The sequence below is a fragment of the Carassius carassius genome, chromosome 28, assembly GCF_963082965.1.
Source record: "Carassius carassius chromosome 28, fCarCar2.1, whole genome shotgun sequence".
Taxonomy (NCBI): domain Eukaryota; kingdom Metazoa; phylum Chordata; class Actinopteri; order Cypriniformes; family Cyprinidae; genus Carassius; species Carassius carassius.
The window spans coordinates 13,411,696-13,437,921 of record NC_081782.1 but is presented as its reverse complement, the minus strand read 5'-3'; the positions used below and the strand labels follow the sequence as shown (position 1 = coordinate 13,437,921).

General features: G+C 35.8%; 1 protein-coding gene across 1 annotated transcript in view; it reads left to right on the top strand.

Annotated features, from left to right (window-relative positions):
• Positions 1-26,226, top strand: part of grik4 (glutamate receptor, ionotropic, kainate 4) — a 355,049-nt gene that overhangs the window by 319,306 nt on the left and 9,517 nt on the right. The window contains exons 11-13 of the mRNA XM_059513707.1: positions 8,336-8,539; positions 15,346-15,459; positions 24,851-24,960. Coding sequence (XP_059369690.1) covers positions 8,336-8,539; positions 15,346-15,459; positions 24,851-24,960 — 428 coding nt within the window. The remainder of the gene's footprint in view (positions 1-8,335; positions 8,540-15,345; positions 15,460-24,850; positions 24,961-26,226) is intronic.

Genomic DNA, 26,226 nt, shown 5'->3' with positions numbered 1-26,226 from the left:
TGCATATCATCCCTCACTAGAAAAGAGAGGGGAATAAAGAGACTGCGAATGAAGAGGGGCCATGCAAGGTGAATGAAGCGCTCGAAAGCCAATAAATAGCTGGTTTAAAAAAGATTGTCGAGGACAGATGGAGAAATCTTCTTCAGTTCAATTTACACCTGATGAATGATATGATAAGCGTGTAGAACTGCTAAAAGGCAAGCATAGTCATGCTGTTTCTAAGCAAAACTTACCGCTGGTCGACCAGCATGATGCTGCTTCAAGGAATATTCCAGATTCACTACAAGTTAAGTTCAGTCAACACCATTTGTAAAATAATGACTGAGAGCCTTGAGCCCCGTTTACACCAAGAATGATAACTATAAAGATAACTATAATAATGACATCTGTTTATTCTAAGCACACGTGTGTCTGCCGCTTTAAATTCCCAAGCTCGTTACAGAAGGATTGATTCTGATTTGATGTCGATTTGGGGTTTTATCGTTCATCAGCTGGAAAAAAATAATTCTGAAAGTGATTCCAACAATATTGTTTCTCTGTACCTTTAGCGTTGTAGTTGTGGTGTCACCTCTGCTATACTTAAATACTGAGAATGATTTTTAGAACTACTGTATATCTTTATAGTTATCTTTATAGTTATAGTCTTGGTGTGAACAGGCCTTTACAATGGAAGTAAATCTGCTCAATTTTTGGAGAATTTAGAAGCAGAAATGTGAAGCTTATAATTTTATAAAAGCACTTACATTTTTGAGTATTATTTGAGTATTATTTTTGTAGTCGCTTTGAGCTGTAAAGTTCTCATTTTTTATGGTTGTTTAGGTTTTAGATGTTTTTTGTTTGTTTGTTTGTTTGTTTATTTGTTATTTTTACTTTGTAACAAAGTAGTAAAATTGGCTATAAAATTGCACAGATAAGGTTACTTGGATTTGGCCATTCTATTGAAACAGTGAGTATTTTAACATTTACACATTGGCCCCATTCACATCCATTGTAAGTAATTGTAATTGCCTGTAAACCATATTTCTTTCTTTTTTTTTTTTTGTTTTTTTTTTTTTTGAAGTAATCAGATTTGTACAACAAATGCCATCATTTGACCTTAAAGGCACCATGAAATCAAAATCGACAATTCCTAATTATAATGAAAACATTGCAGTGTTTATTATTATAAATTATTTATCCATGCACTTGTAACGTTTAAATGATTAGTTCACTTCCAGAATATAAACTTCCTGTTAATTTACTCACCCCCGCGTCATTCAAGATTTTCGTGTCTTTCTTTCTTCAGTCAAAAAAAAAATGAAGGTTTTTGCAGAAAAACATTCCAGGATTTTATTCTTTATAGTGAACTTCAGTGGTGGCCAAGGAGTTGAAGGGTCAAACTGCAATTTCAATACTCTTTACGATCCCAGCCAAGGAATAATGGTCTTATTTAGAAAAAATGATTGGTCATTTCCTATAAAATTTTATATAAAAATATATACTTTGCTTGTCTTGCATTAGCTCTGCGATGTGCATGTGCATCTTCACGCATTGCGTAATCACATTGAAAAAGTCATGCATAGTTAGTTTTCATCTGTGTACTCCAGGTCAAAAAGGTAGTATAAGAAAAACTCGATCTCATTTTCTCCTCCAACTTCAAAATCATCTTACATCATCGTTTTACCTTTTTGTGAAAAGGCCATTTGACATTCTTTACACATTTGCTTCGTAACCACTGGATCAATACCGCTGCATACGTCATCCAAGCGTGATCATATAATGTGTGAGGTTGATTTGTGGTTAAAAAGTATATATATAATTTTTTCTTTTTTTTTTGTGAAAATAACCAATCCTTTTGCTAGATAAGACCTTGATTCCTAGAAGCCTTTGAAGCTGCATTGAAACTGCAATTTGGACTTTTAACCCATTGGCCACCACTGAAGTCCACTATATGGAGAAAAATCCTGGAATGTTATCCTCAAAAACCTTAATATCTTTTCGAATGAAGAAAGAAAGACAGAATTATCTTGGATGACATGAACACGTTGATAGACAAAATCAAGTCCCACCCCACATTTTTCTCGTTTAAGAAGCTGTTTGACTTGGATATACATCACAATGGGGAAGAAAAAAATTCAGCTTCCATTTCATGGTGACTTGAAGTTTGATTTAACCCAGAACAATCTTTCGTTAAAGCTTGTTGTAAGAGCCTGGTGGGAACATCAGCACACCAGTCTCCAACACAACATATGCTGGTGTTTTCAGCAGGTTTATGAAAACAGTTTCTGCTGTGAAATAGAGATAATTATGTTGGGGAGGTTGTGCGCCTGTGTCTCACTAAAGAACGAGTGGAGTACAGGTGGAACGATTAGTTCCTCTCAGATCTTTTATTGTTAATGTGCTTGATGATGTTACAGCTGGGAGAACTGGGAAGAAGTTTGCACTGCGTGTTTATTCCTTTTTAAATATATACGAAGACTTTGGCATTAAAGAGCCACCGAAGAGCAATTTCAGCTCTATCACAGCCCATTCATCACAGGCTGATTGCAAAGTCTGCTTTATCTGGGTAAACTCAGTACAGTTGAAAACATGCTGCAGAACTCAGCACCTGTGGACCACTCCGCCAGCGTTTTCATTACTGCTGTGAGCTTTTGTCATCGCTGGAGTTACAGCACACACAAAAACACACAGATTGAATTTTACCCTGGTGATATGAGCTAGATCTAACATTTTTGTAAGGACAGACAGTATATTAGAGCCGGTTTGGCTTGTAGTGGTAAAGCTGTCTAAACTGTACAAACTGTTCTGCGGGGTTTTGTAGCTGCTCTTGATGCCTTTGGAATGTGCAGAAGGAGCCAGAGATTCAGTGCTTTGATTGAGAACACAAATAACTCATGTTTGTTTGTAACATTTTTTTTTTTTTGTTAACTTTGCTTTTCATAACCCAGCCTTTTGAGAGAGAAAAAACTGTTACTCTGCCATTTATAGACTGGTGGCAATTGGCAGACTTGGTAAAGACATAATATCCAATTTAATATATGCTATAATATTAGCTCGCTTTACCTCACATGTATTAGAGAACTTCTCCGAATAATATTACTGCTTTAATACTCATTAATATCGCTGAATAATTTCTGACCTTTATATGGTAATAATTCGTTTAGCTTTGAGGAATAATGTGTGCTTAAATGGGTGATGAATTATTTTATGAAGTTTCCTGAAGTCCACTTATAATGTTTGTAGGATTATTAAAAACTGCTGTAATTTAGAAATAGATTTTTTACACTGATTTCAGCCCTCTGGATTAAAAACTCAATTTAAATGGGAAGATCTCCTTTAAGACTTACATGTGGGACTCTTTTGAAAACGGTTTTTATATAAAATTATTCCTTATATAAAACTATATATTTATTTGTACTTTTTTGCAGAGAAAACTTCATTGAGGGTATGTTTAGTACCAACTTGTAGAAATTTAGTGTGTTAAAATTGACCACAGTCTCCCCTGTAATCATTTCTGATTCAGACTTGTGTGTAGTCAAATAGTGGGGCCAGAGATGAATTCACAGTCATACCACTTCTTTTCACAAACCTCCTGCCATCCAACTCAACCAGGCACTGTATGAGCTTTTGGGTTTACTCTGTTTGACAGAGTTAATGCCTGATTTGCATAATTCCCTTAGTGATTCAAATACTAAAACAACACAGACAGCGTGTGCAAATACAAGACGCTGTTGTTTTATTTGTGTTTAATACTTTTTCAACCTTTCTGTGCTGTCATTTGATTCGGTTTGATATGCTTTCCCTTCAACAACTGCTTGTTTTCTCAGATAAAGCCATTGTCAAGGCCTTTCTTCTTTTTTAAGCTCAAATACATATTGTTTTGCCTGTGAAACTGGGTTCAATTTCTGTTCACTCTCTAAAATCTCTTTTCTGGGATGCTATCTGCAGTGTTTTTCAAAACGCCACATCATGAATTGAATGACTGAGAAAAGTCGTGTAAGCCTTTACCAGACATAATTGTCTCTGAGAAACCATCTTAAAAAAAGAAAAGGCAAAGTATTATTAATCTGTATAGGTGCAATAGCAGAAGACAATGTGACCTTGAATGGATACTGTATAACTGCATCGTCTCAAAAGAAAGTCCTCACTGAATTCATGCTCACGGCAATCAATGATGGCGATAAAGTTCTCTTTCTGAAAACACGGAGAAGTACGATTGCAGAAACAATTTCTTGATGAAACCTCAGGCTCGCCATCTTCAGTAGACAGACCACTTTCATTGTGTTCAAAAAGAGGCAGATAGCTTTTATTCGCAGAGCAATTGGAAATGTTCATAAATATAAAATGTGAGGCACTATCTTCATGTAATGTGCCGCCTCTGTGACCAATTTCTGTCTCTCAGACCACTATCAGGCAGAGCTGGTTCTGTCTGGACTATCTTCAGTGCCATTCACCCCCTGTAAGCCATAAAAAAATCAAGGGAAGCATAAATAAAGAGGGAGCAGCGGACCAGTGTGTTACCAAACTCACTCAGGTTTTTTTGAGAACGTCTGAGAAATGCTAACACACAAATCCAATTTTTCTTCACCTTCTGAACAAAAAGCTCTGAGATTTGATTTGAAGTAAGATTGACTTTAATGTGTTTGTTTTTCAAACGCACCAAACCAGACTGCCGCCATGCTATATTTGTAAAATGGATTTCATCAGCTGACAGCCTTCCAGGAAAACAAATAGAATCAAATCTGCGGCAGATCCCAGACTGGTGAGGAATGTTGCATTTGGCAGACGTGACACTCAAAGTGCCCTTAATCTCACTGTCTGCACTATTAAATGGAAAGTTTCTTTCTCTGATGTGACCCGCAGATTTTATGGAAGCATTCAAGCTCGGAAGAGAGGATTGCTTGGCTTGATAACAGCACTCACTCATTTGATTGATGCCCGAGCTCCATTTCTGAGATTGATGGCGATACGCCAGGACCGGTCCTGTGTGTTCACAGTTAACCTCAGTCCTCTTCCTCAATTGCTTCCTCCTTCTTTTCATAGGCTTGGCTAATAATGGATTATTATATGTAAATATATGGTCACTCCATTTTCTGTCACTCGATCATCAATCAAACTAGAGGCTAGCTTAGAAAAGGAGTTGTTTTATTTAGTGTATTCTCTAGTTTCTGGAACATTATGTGATATGTAATTTCAAAGGTTAAGAAGTTAGCTTGCTAACCAAAGATTACCTGAAAACGATGAAACCAGAGATGTTTTATTTGCTTATTTTTAGCTTTTTCTGATGTGAAGTTAAATATGGTAAAGTTATATGTAATTTAAAAGGTTCAGCGAGGCTAAGTTGTTATTGCTAACAACTGAAAACAGTCTGGTTAAATTTTTGTAGCTTCTGTAGCTGTTTAGCTTCTATCTGAAATGTAATCTAAAAATAGGGGGGCCATATGTGCCATTTATATGGGACATATCCTGATAAGGATTTTTATATTGCCTAAAACATCCAAAGTAGTTTGACCAATAATATGCAAGTATTGTATATAGTCGACCAATCGTGGCACATTGCGCATGAGAAGGTGAGAACGATCGCACATGTGTTTGTTTGTTCATTCGTTCGACTTTAAAATGAGCACCGATCATTGAATGGCACCAAAGGCACCAAAGTATCACGAGAGTGATTTGAAAGCATAAGGAGTCGTCCACTCTGCTCTCTATAGCTCTTGTGAAATAATGTCATACAATGATTGATCTGCACAGTGCAAACAGCCAAAACCTGGATATTTTAGGCAATATAGAAATCCTGGCAAGGCCGTGTCCTGTAAAATGGCCCATATGGTCACCCTATCTAAAAGGCTAAGGCTAAGCTATAGCTTGTTAACGGAGTGCTAACGGAAAACACTTAAAAAATTAACTTCAATGTTATAGATTCTGTAATATGTGATAAGTAATTTCTAAGCTGTAAAGTCTAAGCTGTTAGCTTCCTTAAAAAGGACTGAGAACAAAAGAATGGAAAATGTTTAATTTGACCATTTTGGGTAAAATGCGGTGATTGATGGAATCGACTAATGCCAGATCTCGGTTTCTGATATTGATGGCAAACAGCCTGGTCCTGTGTGTCAAAGCCCTTAAGAAAATTAACCAGGGTTTTATTATAGTCAAAGTTTAGTAACCATGTTTTTTTTGTTTTGTTTTTTGGAGTATTACCATTTGTATAACCACAGTTTAACTTAGTATATCAAAACCATGTTTTTCGTTTTAGTTTTTTTGTTAGTAAAACCATGGTTAATTCCTGTAAGGGAGTTTACTTCCCTCCTCTTCCTCAACTCCCCTTCCCCTGTCTTTTCATAGATTCTGCTTATAATAGATTATTAAGTATGAATGTGTAATCATTCCCTTTTCTTTGGCTTAATCATCAATCAGACCAGAAGCTAGCTGGCCATTATAGGCACCACGTAATGGCCTGAAGCCGTCGATGACTTCTCTCACCCAGTGCGTAGACCTATTAATTGAATCCAGAAGGTTTGTTTATTAGCTTTCCTCCATTCTTTGAAGCTGTCTGTCTAATATGCAACTGGTCCATGAAATTCTAATCTTTAATAAGCCTAGTTTGAGAGAAAGTGTCCGGCTGCAATACTTGAGTGCCTCCAGCAGGCTGTAAGCGGTGAAAATTTGCATTTATATTGTGCTTCTCTGCATAACCACCACAGCGGTGTCAGTACGGGGCATGGCGGTAACATGCGTGGATGATTCAATGAGTTAATGAACAAAATGGAAGGATTTGCATTTAAAGAGTGTTAGACTCTAGGCCAAAGCGGCTCCTCTTTGTGCCATGGCAATATGGGATTTCGATGTTTGCTCCGACAGGTCCAAGGTGCACACATCCACCTGCAAATACATCGTGTGGCTTTTATGGACATACAAATGAGGTGAAAGGACAGTTACTGTTTTATTTGGATGCATATGAGTTGCTCGTATTAATAGGGTTCAGGTTTATTTGAAGTGTCAGAATATTTCCATTGGCGTTCCCCCTCGTGTGACAGGCCGCAATACCCAGCTGCTGCTATACTCAGGCCAGCTGGAGCGTGACCACTGGGCACATCAAAAATCAGGGAAGCAGGACCAGACAAGCAGGTAAAAAAAAGAAGAAGAGAGTGTTGCCATGGCAATGCGAAAGACTAAAAAGTCTCCTCAGCTCTTCAGATTGCCACTTAAAGCATCGGAGTGGAGCGAGTCAGATTTACTGGTGAAAATAAAACACTATCTTCAGTCAACCAGTCTGCGCTAAGCAAATCTTAAGTACAACAGACTCATTTTAGTGTCTGTCTTACCGCAAAACATCAGACAAAGTGATTTTTTTTTCAGTTATAACAAAAAGTGATTTTGAAAAGCTTTTATATGGCTGGTTTCATTCTGTAGTTTCTGTTCGTGTCCAAGGTGGCAATGTTCTGTTCAATTTATGCAAAGTGTTTGAAAATGACAGTAACATGTATAACGGTGGGCACAGCCAGTGTTTATTGAAAGATGGTGGAATGAAATGTTTTCGAAGCCTTTATTTTGACCACAGATTGCCTAATAAATCTGTTCGGTCTCTGGGCAGCATGACAAAACAAACCGTAAATTAGGAACTTGGTTTTTGGTGGGCTCACATTAGTCACAGAGCCTTATGTCTCCAAACTTCTGCAATGCTTACATCCGTGTGTTTTTATGCTAACTTATATTGCGTAAAAATATTTTGTTAAAAACTTCTGGATGGAAAATGTCAAGAAGTGTGTAAAATCATAAAATGCGTATTAAATATGTGTTCAACTGAGGCAGATCATTATTGTTATCAAAAATAAAAGCTTGTGCATAAACTACAATGGAAGCACACATACAGACTACATTTCTTAATACGTAAAAAAAAAAAAAAGTTTAGTCAATGACAATGTAGTAAAATGTCTGAGCCTGTGATGAGTCTGTCATCAAAATAGTTTGGTATAATTACATCTCAGAGCTGTCTCACTCAATTGCGTTCCCAAACATCAAGCACCTCCAAATGCAAGATAACATGACAGCGTTTGTTATTGCATTTCGTCTGCACACTCTAAGGTGCAAGTATGAAAAAAACTACTGTGTCTTCCCCAGTTACATTAACTTCCATTTTGATTCGATGTTCATTCGATTTTGTTCTCTTGAACATATGGGATGGAAACGGTGCGATATTCCAATTTTCGCACATTAAATTTACAAGTTTGGATGGAAATTGGAAACATAGCTAGTGTGACTTGCCAACTCAAACGTGTGAGTGTTGATTGATACAGAAGTGCTCCCAGAGTGTGTTGATGTGTGAGTGCTGGTGATAACACCAATGATATCTTTACAGGAGAATCCATACGTAATGCTGAGAGCCAATCACCAGGAACTTGAAGGGAACGAGCGCTACGAAGGCTTCTGCGTGGACATGTTAAAGGAGTTGGCAGATATCCTGAAGTTCAAGTACCGCATTCGACTAGTTGGGGACGGTGTGTACGGCGTGTCGGGCGCCAATGGCACGTGGACAGGCATGGTGGGAGAGCTCATCAGCAGGGTGAGTGACATCACAAGAGTATATGGTTTAATCAGGGGTTAAATTGGGACAGAACGCCACTGCAATGTCATGTATTTTTTCCCCTTTCTTTGCTGCCTGATGACTATTGGTATTGTGAAATGTTGCTAGTAGGCAAAGCTGTTAGCTTGCCAACTGAAGATACAAAGTAAGGAAAGTGTTCATTGTGGCCATTTTCAGCTTCTGGAATATAGGCCTAAAGCAATATGTTATTTAGAAGGCAAGTTAAAAGAATTGTTTAATTTGATGTGATATGTAATTTAAAATGTGTTCATGCAATAATATGGGGTAGTTAACTTGAAAACCTATATTAGTTTAATAGTACCTATATTAAAATTTTTAGCTCGCTAATCGTCGGCTAAATTAAAAAATCTATAAAAGTTTTAAGCTGACAATTTCTAGCTTTAGCAATGTGAAATGTAATTTAAAATACACACACTACCATTCAAATGATTCGGGAAAAGGTCTCTTTTGCTCACCTAGACTGCTTTTATTCATTCAAAAACACGGTAAATATAATGGCCACACTTTTTTTAAGGTCCAGTTCTCACGATTAACTAACTATTAAATATGACTTTTGCCTCAATAAACTGCTAATTACGGCTTATTTATAGTTAGTAAGGTAGATGTTAAGTTTAGGTATTAGGTAAGATTATGTAGAATATGGTCATGCAGAATATGTGCTTTATGAGCACTAATAAACAGCCAATATGCTAGTAATATGCATGCTAATATGCAACTAGTTGCTAATGCAAGAATTTGTCCCTATAATTAAAGTGTTACAAATAAAATTTTAAATAAATAATAAAATGCAAATTATTTCTGTGATGGCAAAGCTTAATTTACTTCAGAAATCATTATACTCTATTTGGTGCTCATGAACCATTTTTTATATTATCAATGTAAAAAAACGTTACTTTTTAAGGATTATTTATTTTTATTATTTTGAAAGTTCAAAAGAACAGCTTATATTTGAAATCATTTTGTGTATCATAAATGTCTATAATGCCACTTTGATCAATTTAATGTACCATGGTTGAATAAAAGTATTAATTTCTTTTTTTCTTTTTTTAAGAATATTACTGACAAACTTTTAAACTGTAGTATATTTAATATTTTCATAAATAAGATAAAACCAAGCGTAAAGCGATGTACTGTCATTTCTAATAAAGCACTGTATATAGTACTCATAAAAAGTTGTTTCAGTCAGTAGAATGGCTTTGTTGAGGAAGCGGGATAAAACATTATTGGCAGTTTGTTTGTCTAGTAGCTTGTGGTATCTTACCTGAGGAAACAGAACCAATGGCAGATTTTATGGTTCCCCTCCTCCAAAATCCCAATTTAACCCCTGGTTATTCTGTCATCTAGAACAGCCATGTAGAACGAGTTTCATTCAAAGCACACCACCTCTGCTGTTCTGAATACATTGCATGAAACAGTCTGCTTCCTCTTGTTTTAGCCTAGAATTATTCATTCTCGAATGCTCATTTCAATAATTCATTAAAGGAAGGAAGCCTTAAAGCCAGACTAAAAGTTGTTTTACTTGCTTCCACACAGGTGATGCTGTTTAACCAACAATATTCATGTTTATGCCTTCAACCCAGTTACAGGTCCCTCGTCCTAATGAATTTGAATTAGCCCATCTGATCTCATAACAGACACACACAGATGTGTTTAAAAAGACTCAGTGAAGCATGAAGAGTATTAGTCCCATTCTGACAGCCACTAACATCACGTTGATGAGATGGAAATCTTGCATGCCACAAATACTGTTTAGTTACAAGCACTTGCCCTTTTCAGCGGAAATGTTTTTTATTTAGTCGTCTGCTGATTTATTTTTGGCAGGCACTGCAGGGAGCAAAGTAAATTTTCAGAATTGAACAAAAAGGCCACGGCGATATTCATATATTTCCAGGGGAAAGGGTCATAAACCAGAACATTTCTCTATAGCCTACGTTCTCGCATACAAAAACAGTGAGGCTTTGAGAAGTTATCGGTCTTAATTCCACAAGCTAATGGAGGGCAAAGCCATTAGTGAAATAAAGAAAGAAGTGCCTAATCTTATTATTGTCTCAATTTGTTCCCTCAAACTATGCTCTATACAGCTGACCTTGAGAGTGGCCAATGAGTCTAATTGCGTCCTACACGCTATAGTGTCTGTAGACAGCAGAGGGTGATGAGGGGCAACTGAAGGAGGCGAGGAGCGCTACCCCGTCCTGACAGCCTCTCTGTGCCTCCAGGATTCCATGAGGGACCTTTATCCTGTTATTTATTACAGAAAAACATGGGAATAGATTTGCATATGAACAAAGACTACAAATATTTCTTCAGTTGTGATTATATGTAAAAGAAAACTGAATGAAGCACAAGCAAACATTTTGCCACTTGAGACTTGACTTGAGAAAATTTAACAGCTATTTTTTTACTGGCCATAAAACTGCATGTGCATAGTTTCATTAAAAAAAAAAAGGTAGAACAAATTGGTAAAACACATCTAATTATAGTTATGATTATTATTGTTATTATTATTTACACAACAATAGTTAAATTACAATACAATTTTGTATGTGTGTGTGTGTGTGTTTGCAAACATTAAACTATAAAGATTTTATTCTGGCAGAAAACCACAGGAAAACGTCTCTTGAAAAGCTTCTAATTTTTGGACAGTATAGATTTATAAACCATTCATATTGCCTCACTATGAAACAGTGCATCACTTTTTTAGGTATTTCTAAATTACATCTGTAATGTAACGTTTTATTTTCCTTATTAAATTATATTAAGAGTTGGACATTTAATATGATTAAACAAGGACTATAAAAGAGACTTGAACTTTTTGTTTGTTTGTTTTTGTTTTTTGTTTTTGAACATACACATGAATAAATGTATATACACATTTTTGTACGTATACAGCCATTATTTTAATACATTTGCATATACATTTATACATCTATAATACATTTTTCAGTTATTATGTTGTTATTGTTGAATATCATTATAGGATTATAGGATAAAGAATTAAAAGAAAAATATAATATTAAATCTGAATGCACAAAATTCTACAATGGTTTGTTCTAATGATATATAATAACATACATTCTGAATGCTTGTTTAGTCAGTGTATCTGTTTACATGCTAAATGCAATCTAAAGCCAGAAAAAATTACCTTAAGATATTAATGGTCCAATCAAAGTTGAAATTTATATTTAATGAATGTATTTTGATGGTTATGAGGTGATAAATGAGGCAACAAATACAAAACCTCACATAAACATTTCTGCTATTAATATTATAATTTATTGGGAAATGAGAATCTGCACAAAAGTGGCTCACTTTTGCCCTAAAATATGGACTCCTAATCCCACAGTGACTGTCCTGGTCATGCTTTATAATGTTCTGGAAACTCTTGTACAACTAAAGACAGTGCAATAGTACACCGCAATAGTACCGAGCTGTCAGGGTTTTCTATAGCATCAGATGAAGAATAAGCCTCAGAGGGAATTTGAAATGCCACACTGGGAACTTGCATCAATGTATTATTCAGAAGTGATAGAGTTGACATTGCCTTCTTCACTGGTTTTTTACGTTTTTTACTTTTTTTTGATTGAGTCATAGCTGAGGGGGAGGATGGAGCACAGGACGAATATCATACTGCATTATTAATTATTTATTAGTCTCCGTTTCATAATTTCTCTCTCTGTGCAGTCCAGCCGTCAATATTAATACGTAACGAGATGTCAAATATTTGAGCGGCAGTTATTGTCCTTGTTCTCTTATGGACGACATCTCTTTGAGGGATTTCTGTTCAGTGGGGACCGCATAATTTCCTTGTTTGTGTGTCAGCGTGATGTTTTGTTGTGTGAAGTGAAGTGTGCATGAGTTGGAGAAGAGCTGTGGGCCACAGCTGAACTATGGAGAGCACTTGAAGATTAGTGCATCTGCAAGCTGTTATTGGGGAAGGAATCTTCAGGGAACGTGCAAGAGTTCATCTTACCGCGCCACAGTCGCTTTGCTATAGTGGAGTACTGTACATGGCGAGATAATGACATAACTAGCTTTATAATCAGGTGAGCAGATGGTTGCAGGGTTATTATCGTTAACTAAAACCATAGAAAACATGGTTTCTTTAAAATAGATGGTAACACTTTAGAATAGGGAACACATACAGTTGAAGTCAAAGGTTTACATACACCTTGCAGAATCTGCAAAATGTTCATTATTTTACCAAAATAAGAGGGATCATACAAAATGCATGTTATTTTTTATTTAATACTGACCTAGATTAGATAGTTCACATAAAAGATGTTTACATATAGTCCACAAGAGAAAATAAAAGTTGAATTTATAAAAATAAACCCGCTCAAAAGTTTACATACACTTGGTTTTTAATGTTGTTACCTGAATGATGCACAGCTATGTTTTTTCATTTAGTCATAATTGTTCATGAGTCCCTTGTTTGTCCTGAGCAGTTAAACTGCCTGCTGTTCTTCAGAAAAATCCTTCAGGTCCAAAAAATTATTTGGTTTTCCAGCATTTTGTGTATTTGAACCCTTTTCAACAATGACTGTATGATTTTGAGATCCATCTTTTCACACTGAGGACAAATGAGGGACTCATATGCATCTATTACAGAAGGTTCAAACATTCACTTATGCTCCAGAAGAAATCAATCACATCACACTGGATAGCTGGCCAAACAGGAAAATAATGTGTTTTTTTAACCTTAAACCACATAAACCCAATTCATTACACCGAATACACCAAATAAAGTTCTTTTTAGCAGCATCACATGACCCCTTTAAGAGTTAGTAAGGTAGTTGTTAAGTTTATGTATGGGGTCAGATTAAGAGATCTAAAATATGGTTATGCAGAACAAAATAAATACTAATAAACAGCCTATATGCTTGTAATATGCATGCAAATAAGCAGCTATTTAGCGAGAATAGGTCCTTAAAATAAAGTATTACCAAATAAACTTTAATAAAATATTCAAGTATTTTTTAAAAGTGTATTATTTTGGCTTACAATAACTGAAATCAAGATAGAAATGAAGACTTATATATTTAAACAAAAAGAAAAAATCAAAAATTTTCAATAAAACTAGAAAAGGTTTAAGACAAACTTTATGTTGTCTGGACAAAGCTGTTTAAAAATGAAAATAAAATCTAGGGAAAAAAACGTATTTAAAATATACTATAATAGTACCTCAGTGATACTTCTTGGATCTTGAAACACGTGTCTAACGTTCCTAATTCGGCTCTCCGAGTTAACAAGCCTCTCCTGTCGCTTTCAAGGGTTCAGGCTTGAGGCTAAAACATCACATTTTAACCGTTATCTGCTGTCCGGAGATTCTCTCTCATTTACAACATGGCTCCAATATCCCATCATTCCTCATGGAGAGGACAAAGAGCAGTGGAGGGTAAGAGTGTGTCCCGCGGGACTGTAAAATGCCTTGCAGATGCACTTTTCGGTGTTGTTTGATTAGTGGGATCCGGCCACAGCATTGTGCCCAGCAGCACTGGATGCTGTGTCAAGTGATTTGTCATGACATTTTCTGTGTTCATGTTCCATCACACACACACACGGCAACTCAGCTTTGCCCTTCACAATTCACCAAAATACAGGTATTTGGACTGCAAGCAGTTGTTTCCAGGTGTAAAAAGACAGGTCATGGTAGCTTAAGGTGGTTAAGCTGGTTTGTTGCTGGTTTGAGATGGTTTACATGCTCTAATCAGCTTAACTAAGATGGAGTACAGGGGTGTCATGATTTTGAAGAGGATTTGTGCTTTAAGTGAGACGAGACAAACACCTACTTCATAATGTTAAAAAATGTATTTAATAATTGTACTTGATAATCAGTGTTATTTATGCGTAATTTATACAATATTAGTTATTAATATTTTGAATTGGTGTTTTGATGTTTTTTGGATTTGTTTTAATTTCAGTTTGCATTTCTATTTTAGTTTACGTTTTAGTGTTTTTGTTATGTGCTTACATCATTACTATTTTTTTACTTTAACATATTTGTACTTTATTTTAGATGTAATTTTTATTTCAGTGTTAGTTTTTTTATCTAATATTTATATTTAATTGATATCATTTCTATTACTATATATTTTATAATTCCATTTGATCAGTGTTTTTTTATACAATTTATATAATATTAAAATATTTATTAATATTTATATAATATTATATTTTGATTTTATTCTATTTTATTATATATACTGTGTATATGTATGTATGTATATATATATATATATATATATATATATAAAATATTCATACATATATAATTATATATATGGATATAAATATATGTATTTATTAATTATAATTATATATATTATGTATGTATAATTTTTAGATATGTTGTTCAGTTTGTATATAATATGTTATTATAATATAATAAATATATTATTATTATCAGTTGGTTTAATATTTTTATACATTAAAATATTTTTTCCTTATTTTTAGTAATTTTTATACTTCAACTTATTTAACTTTTTAAAGGTTCATTTTTAATACTTTATTTTATTTTAAGCTTTATTTTTATTGACTAAAACTATTTAACTGTTATTATCTGTTTTACTTTTAGTTAACAATAACACACTCTTGATATTGAAGTTTAAAATTCACTTGTCTTAAATATCTGAGGGGCCAGATACCCCCTTTCTTGAACCTGCAAGAAACCACATACATACCACCTTACCTGGTTTGAGCTTCATTTTTTGCTCCTTTTATCCAGCCCCGCATTAAAGGCTGCTGTTATTTTGCATATGTTTCAGAAGGCTGACTTGGCTGTGGCCGCCCTGACCATCACGGCCGAGAGGGAGAAGGTCATTGATTTCTCCAAACCCTTCATGACTTTGGGGATCAGCATCATGTACCGAGTGCACATAGTAAGTTCCTTCATCTCCTTCATCCACTGCAGCCTGAGACCGAGCCATACCTGACCTCATAGCATTAAAGATCAACAATCCTCAACAATCGGCAGCCTCTAATGGCCAGAGAGAGAGCGTGTGGGAAATAAATAGAGAAACTCTTTGGAGCAGAGAGCTCTGAGCATCACCCTTGCCATAGCAGATGGTGCGCTAAGCTGATAAATGTAGTGCTTTCGTTCCCAATTTCAGATTCTCCTTATTGTGGCTTGTATCTAATTCACACCAATAACACCCCGAGCTCTTGCACACAGCAACACTGAAAATCCAATAGCTCTTTTACTGTTAAAGGCCTGTGCACCATTAATCAAAGCCCCTCCCCAAACCCAAGGTGACATGCTGATCTCTCTGTTGGCTAAATGCCGGATGAAGCCGCTCGGTGCAGCGTGTGCAAACATTAATGTGGTGTCCCGGTAGGGCATTTACACAAACACACACACACACTCACTCGCTTACACAAACACATCATTAGCCCCCCTGCTCTGTTCATGCTGCTGATAGATGCTTCTGTGTGCATCTTCATTGGTTGAAAACAGTTGGGGGAATCAATAACACCAGGTGTGCTGTTAACTGAGAATGAAGGAGCACTTCTGTTGCAGATTTTTGAACTACGGCATGCAAACGCATACATTCCTCTCAACTCAAGTAGGCTCTAACCGCTATAGACATTGAGTCACCCCATCGATTGAGACAAAAAGTTCATAAAATGTTTAGGCTGCTCTGATCGTATATGGAGTATTGGGCTTTTTTGACAAATTGTGCCATAAAAGTATGCTCTCTCTTTGCTAAGAAAAAGTATATACTTTTGAGTATGTAGCAGAATAGTAGGCAAGCTTTGGGACATACTACCTTGTCACTATTATGTCTTTAACAGGACACTCTGTTGCTTAGTTACGTGCATTCAGTCACTGTTTAAACTGCCCTGTCAATCATATTGTTACAGTCAACATCATCCACATTTTGTTTAATTTTAGTACTGGAGAGAAATTAAGAAGCACATTGTTCTGCCAGTCATTGGTCTTTCGTCATACTCCCCTCATATGTTTGCATAATGATGCATTTAAAACTTACCAAACTTATCTTTATAAAATTGTTGTAGATTAAATTTAACACAGATAACATTAAATGTTTTCATCAAGTTAGACATTCATTATTTATCACTCAAAACCCTTTCTCTATACCTGTCCATAGGTCTCACATGTCTGGAATGTTTGTAGTTTTTTAACACTTTTTATGCGTTTTTGTAGTTCTAATCGAATCATTGTCCAACGTGCAATGTGTTGTGAGCAATATTACCCGTTAGAGTGTGCATCGAACTGCACTGTAAAGTAAACTAGGAGTATTTCAACATACTATGATTTAGGACATATATAATTCGATTTTCGAATACTATTTAAGACAGATGTCTGATGTAAGACAAATTTTCTTTATTATAATTCTTTAATTTTCTTTTTATTATTTTCAGTATCGGTCAATATTGAATATTTATTTGTACATATTCTTTTTGTTTACATGTATTTTATTTGCCTTCATCTATAACTCACTTATTGTAAATAAATATTAATTATTTAATAATACTATTAAATGCAGCAATTTTTTTTTAACACTCGATTATAATGTTGTGATGCATAAATTGACTTTGAGCATTTAGAATTAAAAAAAATTTGTTTACATTTTAGTGTTTTATTTCTAATTTATTTAGACTAAATATTGTAGAATTTTAATATCAGCCATTTGTTGTCCAGATCATCATATCTGCCAGATCTGGGCATTTTTACAAATTACTAATTAATATATTTTTTTGTACTCACATTGTAGTTTGTGATGTGCTAAAATGCTTTTGTGTCCATGCAATAGTCTCAGTGCTTTTTCATGCTAAACGTGCTTCAGAACAAGCACTTTTTAGCACTTAATTATATTTTCAGATGTAACCAGGTGGTTTTTAGACACTGCAGTGTAAACCTATGTAACAAGATTTTTTTCTATGAACAATTTCAGTACTACTGGCTATAGACAATAAATGTTAAATAGGAAAACTGTTCCAGAACCAACAAAAGGAGTTGGAGTAAATTGCATTGTGCCCCACAGTGAGCTCAGATCTTAGTGAAGTGTGAATTATTTTCAGTGTTAAAATGCTTTTGTTTCCAGCCATAAATTATTAAATTATAGGTTGATTTTCCCTGAAAACTGTAAACGTTGTGGAGCTTTCAAACCATTGGTGAAATTACACACTTCACCTTTAAACACTAGGCTGTGACTACCCTAGACAGATGGCTGAGAAAGTAAGAAAAAGAAGTGAAAGTTGATTGAGAAAGGCACAGAGGCAGACACAGCGAGTGATTCGGAGACTGGCAGACAGAGAGAACAGTGACAGAAGACAGAGGAGTGTTAAATGAGTTCACACAGGTAAAGAGGATAAAAGGCTGTTGTACAGTGTAGAGCTGTTCTCAGTCTGGAAAGCCTTGAGCTCTCTCTCTCTCGATCTGTCTCTCCATGGTCCTTTCTGCTCTTGTCTGTTCCAGAATAAAGCTGGAGTGGCTGAAAATATCAGCTTGTGATGTCACTACACGAATAAGGCTGAGCTCATGAATATTACAGTTTTTTCTGATTGCTTAAGCACATTTTTTGTAACTATTGGCTATTTTTGCAAAACTCTACACACAAATAAGAAAACCTTTCACCCAATTATCAAAACATTGTAGTTCTCTTGCAAAAGCGAACACAGCTAGATTAACTCTTCACACCTTCGTAAAAATTGTGTTTTTTGTATCAAACAGTAAACACAAGCCATCATCTACTAAGCACACAATGTGCCAAATACACACTGATGGTATGAATACAAAACACATCTGGCTTTTGCTTTCTCTGTGTACAGATGTCAATTTGAGGTCATACTTTTTTCATAGTGTCATGTAAACACATACACATGTAGTGTCACACTCATCAAAACCAAGACAAAGTCAGAACACAAAATAGTACTTTCACAAAAAAAAAAGAAAAAAGAAAGACAATCAGCCTACATCAGGTCGTCTTTCTGGGTCCGGCCACAAAATTTCCTCCACATCGCATGCGATATCCTCCAGTCCAAGGCACCGGGGAAAATATCTCCTTGAATGCCTCATCCAGGCCTGACATGATGCCTGGTCAATATCTCCACATGCCTCCTCCATTGCCTGTAAAAGGGCTACCTGTTGATGAGGATGATGGTCGTACACTTTCCAGCGCCAGGCAGAGAAGAAGTCCTCGATGGCATTTAAGAATGGAGAGTATGGAGGGAAGTTGAGTGCCATGAAGGATGGGTGGTCTGTAAACCAGTTGCGGACCAAATCAGCCCTATGGAAACTAACATTGTCCCATATGATGACATATCGGGTATGCTCTGGTCTCTGAACAGTGAGCATGTCATGTAAGGTGTCCAGAAATGCAATAATGTGTGCAGTGTTGTATGGACCTATGGTTGCATGATGGTGAACAACACCATTTTGGCTTATAGCTGCACACATGGTTATGTTACCACCATGTTGTCCTGGGACATTGATGATGGCACGGTGTCCAGTAATGTTCCTGCCACATCTCCTGGTTTTACTGAGGTTAAAACCGGCCTAATCTACAAAAAGTAGCTCATGTCCCATGGCATCTGCTTCTAGTTCCATCACTCTCTGGACAAGACAAAACAAATGCAACACAGCAGCCCCATGCACAGCACTACAGTATGCACTTCCAAATTCAGAACCAATGACACTATAGCTTACCTGCACATAGTCATATCGCAGTTGCTTTACAGGTTCTGGGTTTCTCTCGAAAGGAACTCTGTAAATTTGATTCATTCTTATTCTGTGGTGCGCAAGTACACGACTTAGTGCAGAAATGCTTACACTGTGTATATTTTGAAAGATGGTGTCATTATCAATTATGCGCTACTGTATTTCGCGCAGTCTTATTGCATTATTGGCAATCACCATGTTCACTATATGGGTCTCTTGCTGGAGTGAACATTCTTCCTCTGCCCCCAACATCTGGACGTCTAGCAATTCTGTAAAGTAACAATTTCAGTATTTTTGCATGTATGGTACTGTTGTGTTTCTCATTAGAGTATGGCAGTGCTACAAAGTACTTACCGATTCTCATTTCGAAATGTCCTAATGATGCTTGCCACAGTGTAGCGGCTCAAATTAGGCTGAACCCGTTGGCCAGGTTCCCTCAGGGTCATCCCATGGTTGATGACATGGTCCACTATTGTAGCTCTGATGTCATCAGTTATTTTATTTCTTACTCTTCCTACCCTTCCTCTTTCCCCTCCTCGTCCTCTTCTTGCTCCTCCTTGTCCTCTTCCTCTAACTTCCTCTAACCCTCTCGCTTCTTCACCTCCACGTCCTCTCCCTCGGCCTCCTCGGCCTCCTCTGATTCTCACTCTTCTCACTCTTACTGCTCCTTCCACTGTACTCCACACAGATAGCTTACCTGTGGCTTATTTATAGTGCTTAGGCTGATTGCAAAGTGAACTAATTATCTAAAACAGTTTTCACATGTGAAAGTGTGCCAGACAGTTGGCAAAATAGTGTTAATGATAGCCATACATGTGTATAATTTTACTAGGAGTGTGTTGGAAATTTGGTAATTGAGTGTAAACAGTGAGTTGTGTTTAAAGTTCTGCAAAAAGAGTGTTGTGCAGTGAATTGTGCCTACAGTTTTGCAAAGTGTGTGTTACAAAATTGCAAACTGAGTGCAAAGCAGTGTTTGTGCTTTTAGTTTTGCAAACTCAGTGAGTGGTTTTACTATACGTATTAATAGTTTTAGAAATTGTGCTACAAGAATCACGATTAGCGCTTAAGCATTCAGAAAAAACTGTAATTAGCTTTTGCCGGTGTTGCTGATGTTTCACATTGATTTTCCAGATGTAATATTAAACAAATTTTGCATTTGTGCACATCACATTCCATATAAATAATTTATCAGAACTGAAATATCAATAATATACTGTATAAACAATATATACATGAAATATAAATTAAATATACATGTGTGTGTGTGTGTGTGTGTGTGTGTGTGTGTGTGTGTGTGTGTGTGTGTGTGTGTAGATTTTAAATTATTACTTAATCAGAATTTTATACAAATATTCATTAATTGTACTTATTTTAGAAATCATTAGAAAAGCATCATTTTAATTGAATATTTTATATTTTATTATTTCATTTGTATTTTTTCAAGTTTTTGTGTGTTCTATTTTCTGCTATATAAAGTTTTTCTGTTAATGATTTAAAATTCATCAGAAATGAAGATTACATTTTGTAATATTTTACAATTTAATAAATTTGTATTTTTAAATTCAATTTCTGTGTATTTTTTCTACTATATACAGTTTTTTTATTAATAATTTATGATTAATCAGAAGTGAAAATATACATTCACATACACTCATTTTATCTATTTTGATATTGATATTTTGATCTATAAGACATGAGCTGGCTAAACTTGGTTGAGTGTGCTAAAGATGGGGGTCGGCCTTCAGTTCGTTGCTCCTGCTCAGAACAATCTCCTCTGACTCATCTATACCCCACAGCCATGGTGCTCTGGATATTTGGATTCTTGTGCGTGCACTTGTTTAGAATTAATCCACTTACTATTGATCCAGCAGGGTTTGATTTCTACAAGGACCCCCATAGCTTATTTCAAACTTTAAATGAAATCCTTCGCTTGATCAATAACAATGGCAAGTGGAATAAAATGTGGCCTTCAGCTCTGTTTTAATTACATATTTGCGAGTACAGTGGTATCTCCATTGCAGCGTGTAATTGGACGCACTGGTAAACATAAACGTATGGAATGTGCCATTTTCTTTTTGTTTGTATATACAGTATGAGTGTAGTCTGCAGAGTGTGAATAAACACAAGAATGCATGAAAATTAGTCTCCCTTCATCTTGTGTGGTGCACGCAGGGAGGAATAATAGAGACTAGGTATGGCTGAGAATGAAATAACTAATTAGTGCAATAAGTTAATAAGATCGTAGAGGGAGCATTGGCAAGAACATTTAAAAGCAGCCACAAAAGAGCATTATGAGACTGTGTGGATTGTACAGAGAAAGAAAAAGAGCAGCTGGGCACTTTATTCCTCTGAAACACTCCAGCTGTGACGAGACTATGTTCCCACTGGCCACACACTTTCAAGTTCCGCTTAAAATGAGCCTACAGAAGGACAATTTTTTAATCTGGACGTTTTTAGTGACAGGAGAAGAAATATTGTGAATGTTAGCGTCTTTCAGTGGAATTCAATGGAACATTACGTTTTCAAATCTTTTCAGCCCAAGTCGATCTGACAGTGGCTGGTAAACATGCGCTGACAGTGTATCACTACAGATCAGTCTGAACAGCAAATCACAGTGGAGACTAGTAAAGGGTTTATGACCAGTGATCTTTGAGTGAAACAACAAACACACTCGTAGAGAAAGACCCCATGCATAACCCTTTATGTATTTTTATTAAATGCATGTGTCATCACCATCTTATGGAAGCCTGTTTCCATCTTAAAAATAATAATTTGACTCTTTTTTTTTTCTTTTTCATTTTTATCATCTCATAATACAACTTTTGACATTTTATCTCGTAATTTGTAACTTCATATTTCATAATGTGACTTTATATGCCACAATTTGATTTTATATCCCACAGCTGCAACTTTACAACTGACAGTATGTCTTTATTTCTCACAATTTGGCTTTATATATCTCACAGTTTAATTTTATATCTCACGGTTGCAATTTTATTTCTTCATTATGTGACTTGTTTAAGACGTTATCTCACAGTGATCTGTTTATTTTGAGGCAGAAATAAGCTTCCATATTATTTTGTGTCATTGTTTCTTAGAGATGTGTTTTGCTTTAATTGACGTCATATGCTTGAGCTAACATGGACTTAAGATCAAGTTCTTCAGCATGATTTAAAAAATCTTTGCACATTTTGTGCTTCAGGGGAAGAAATAAGATCTTGTAATAACACAGTCAAGGTCTAAAGATTGATCTACAAATATACAGTAGTGTTCAACATTTTGGAGTCTGTAAGATCTTTTTGAATGTTTTGGAAAGAAGTTCTCTTATGCTTACCAAGGCTGAATTTATTTATGAAAAATACAGTAAAAGCTGTTATATTGTTGAATGTTTGTGCAATTTATTTTTAAATATAATTTGTTCTTTTATTATTTCTGTGATGGCAAAACTGAATTTACAGCATCATTACTTCAGTGTTCAGTCACATGATCCTTCAGAAATCATTCTAATATGCTGATTTGCTGCTTAAATTTTTAAATTAATATGATAAATATTAAAGACAGTTATGCAGCTTTATATATTTATTTAAAAAAACATATTTATTCAGGATTATTTAATGAATCTAAATTTCAAAAGAACAGCATTTATGTAAAATAGAAATGTTTGTTACTGTCTTTACTGTTATGTTTGATGAATACAATTAACCTTTGCTGAATAAAAGTAATTCTAATTCACTTAAACTAATTCATTAAGGTTCAGAATGTTCAATATTGTTTTGTTTTTTTTTACATTCTTTCAAAATCCCAAAATGGCTAAATCATTTATAAATCAAACCTGTATGTTACACAGAAGTAAAAATCAATTTGATTCAAGAAAGCCATCAGTGGTTTTATTTATTAGGAAGCGAATGCTTTACAATTGTTTTATTTATTTTTTTTGGTTAAATTCAAACTCGAAATCAATTACATTCACTAAACAAGGCATAATTCATTGTTTTAATAAACTGACAACTATAAAAAGTAGAAGTAAATATCTCTTCCCATAAATACCTCTCTGAATATAAGTGTGCTGAACATTGTTACAAGAAACACTGAAGCTATAATCAGTAAAAACAGATAAACATGGTAAGGCCACACATGCAATGACAGCTCTGCAGTTTCCTCTGCAATTCAATATGCTGTGTAGTGCAAATGTTAATGAGGACCTGGTTAACCAGACACTGGGAACCCTGGTGTGAGAGTATGACTACAGGCTTCTGCAGCTGCTTCAGGTTTTATTTCGACAGCCAAAGCAGCAGCGCTTCTCAAAGACTAAATTTTTAGTATATCACTTGGAGAAACTTACTTCAAATCCACTAAGTCAGAAATGAGAAATTACATAACTCCACAGAGACACATCGGAGCTCTATGGGGACATGCTATAGTCAAGCAAGAACTGCCCTACTGCACTGCTGTTCAGTCAAACCTGGAGAGGATCTATCTGTGCTCATTTGTTAAATGATCAAGGGAAGATTCGCTCTTGAGGTTGTTACATGTTCGAAAGGCTGTTAAACTGCGTGTATAACCTATGTAGCTCACCCCTGAAACAGACGTGCACTAGTTTCTCACTTGTTTTCCGGCAGGTTTCTGCAGTCTACAATGTTGATTGTGCTTTTGTTTAAACCGTAAAATTGAATTTACAAAGAGGCTGTAAACGAGGAAAGTTGCTTTAGCTGGAAGCAGATTGCACAAACCCAACCTGTACCCCCGTGTGAGCACCATCCTCAAGTCCCTCTCGCTGTAAGTCAATACAATTATCTCCTCAAATCTCACACGAGCTCAGTCTGGCACATACAGGCTCCAGGCACGGCCCAATTTTCCCATCCCTCGACGGCAGCTTCTGTAAGAAAGTGTAAAGTAACATGCCTAACAATAAAACCATACCTAAACTGGCTTTTTCCCTCCCGTTGAGAGCCCATCAGTTTCTTGTGTATCTACCATGGACAGGCTTACCTCTATTTATTGCTATAATTACAGCTTTTAGTGTCCAGCTCAACAGCAATGCCATTCAGCTACACTAATATGGAGATGATTGCAGACACATTAATCAATTTCCAGCCTGGTGGAGCTTACTCGTTACTCATTTCCGCACTATAGTAAACCTGGTTTTTGTAGTCTTGGGGGGAAAAGCAGCACAGATGATTTTTTTTGTGCGTTTGTATCCATCGCTGGTACTGTTTAGATCCACCATCTGTAAGACACCTGTGGAGTGTAGATAGATTAGGCATGGTGCTTTCACACTTAGTTTCTCGCTGATAAGATGTTGCTGACCACTGATTGTCAATGTACCTCCAGGAGACATAATTGGATTTGACTATTGTGTACAGAATCGGCTCCCGAGTTCTGTTCCAGCGGTTATTGGATCTTCAAAGTGTGCCAAAATGGTTAGGAGACAGAAAATCAAGCACTTTGTTTGGATCAAGCCAATCAACCGTAAAAGCCTTTAAACATCTTTAACCTGAATGTTTACTTACTGGAATTGAATGCTATAGGCTTATAGGATCTTTGGGATGCTTGTTTCAGTGTTTGATGTTGCCTGTGTGTTTTTATAGGGAAGAAGACCGGGGTATTTCTCCTTTTTGGATCCGTTCTCTCCTGGGGTTTGGCTTTTCATGTTGCTGGCATACCTGGCGGTGAGCTGCGTGCTCTTTCTGGTGGCGAGGTAAATACTCGGCTCCACACTGACACCTGCAGGATCTCATTAGCACCAACACTATCCTTAAAGTGGTAGTGCAGCTAAAAAAAAATAATTTTGTCCAATTTTTACTGACATTTTGGAATAACATCTTAAAGAACTTTTGCTCTGCTGCCATACAGTGTAAGTGGAAAGCTCCAAAATGGATACAAAGGCTCCATTAGTGCAAAAGAAAAGTTTTTAACTTTTTAAATCACACAGTAGTTTTGTGTCAGAAACAGACTAGAATTTAATTCATTATTCAGTATACTTCTGTTATGTTTTGTGAATGAAAGAAAGTCATAGATTTCGAATGGCATGTGAATTTAAACTGTATTTATTTATTTTCTTGCTTTAACACAACTTTAGACATTATGGGCAAGATTTACTAACAACTTGCGTCAGCGCGAACCGTTTTTTGCATTAAAATAGTACTGTCAGGATTTACTAAAGAATTAGCGCTGAAAATGAGTGGACATTATATTTTTGCCTGACCTTATTGAATATGCTTTTGTAAGAGTTTCCCTTTCAGATGCAAAATTTATGGGAATAGAGAGTATTAAAATGAATTACGCTATGTTATTTACTAACGTTTGCGCACATCAAAATACTTGCATTTGTGCCATTATTTATGCGTCTGTGTTCTTTAATGTGCACATTTATGCAATTGCACTCTAAAGCTAATTTGCCCTGTTTAGTAAATCTGACCCTATATCCCTAAACTAAACCCTCTACTAAAACCGGAGTGCAAAGATGAGTTGATAGGAATTTTGGAACATTCCTACTGCATGAACTAATGTGCTCTGATTTTAAGGGGGAAGTTTAAAGGTTAGGATTGTTATTAAGAATGTTGTTGTTGCAAGATCAAAATGTTGGTCCTGTGAAACAGTCATGACTTTAAACTTGACCCTGAAATCTAATTGGTTGGTTGGAATGCAGTTCTAGGATCAGCATGTGTGTATTCGTAGACATTTCATTTTAAACTCACTTTTTATTCCAGCTTTGCATTGGATCACAAAAGAAATGTCATGTTTTATACTCTTTCACAGTAGCCTGCCGATTTCCCAGCATTCTGCAGGACAACGGGGTCGTTGTGCATTTTTATTCACTGAACATTACCTGTCAAGACATTTTATATAAATTCATAGTTGGAGCCTTTGCATATGCGAGTGTTTTTCTTTGTTTGCCTCTCTATAATGTGTATATTTTTACACATTTGTTATTGAAATACGACATGTGTTTTCTTTTCTGCAT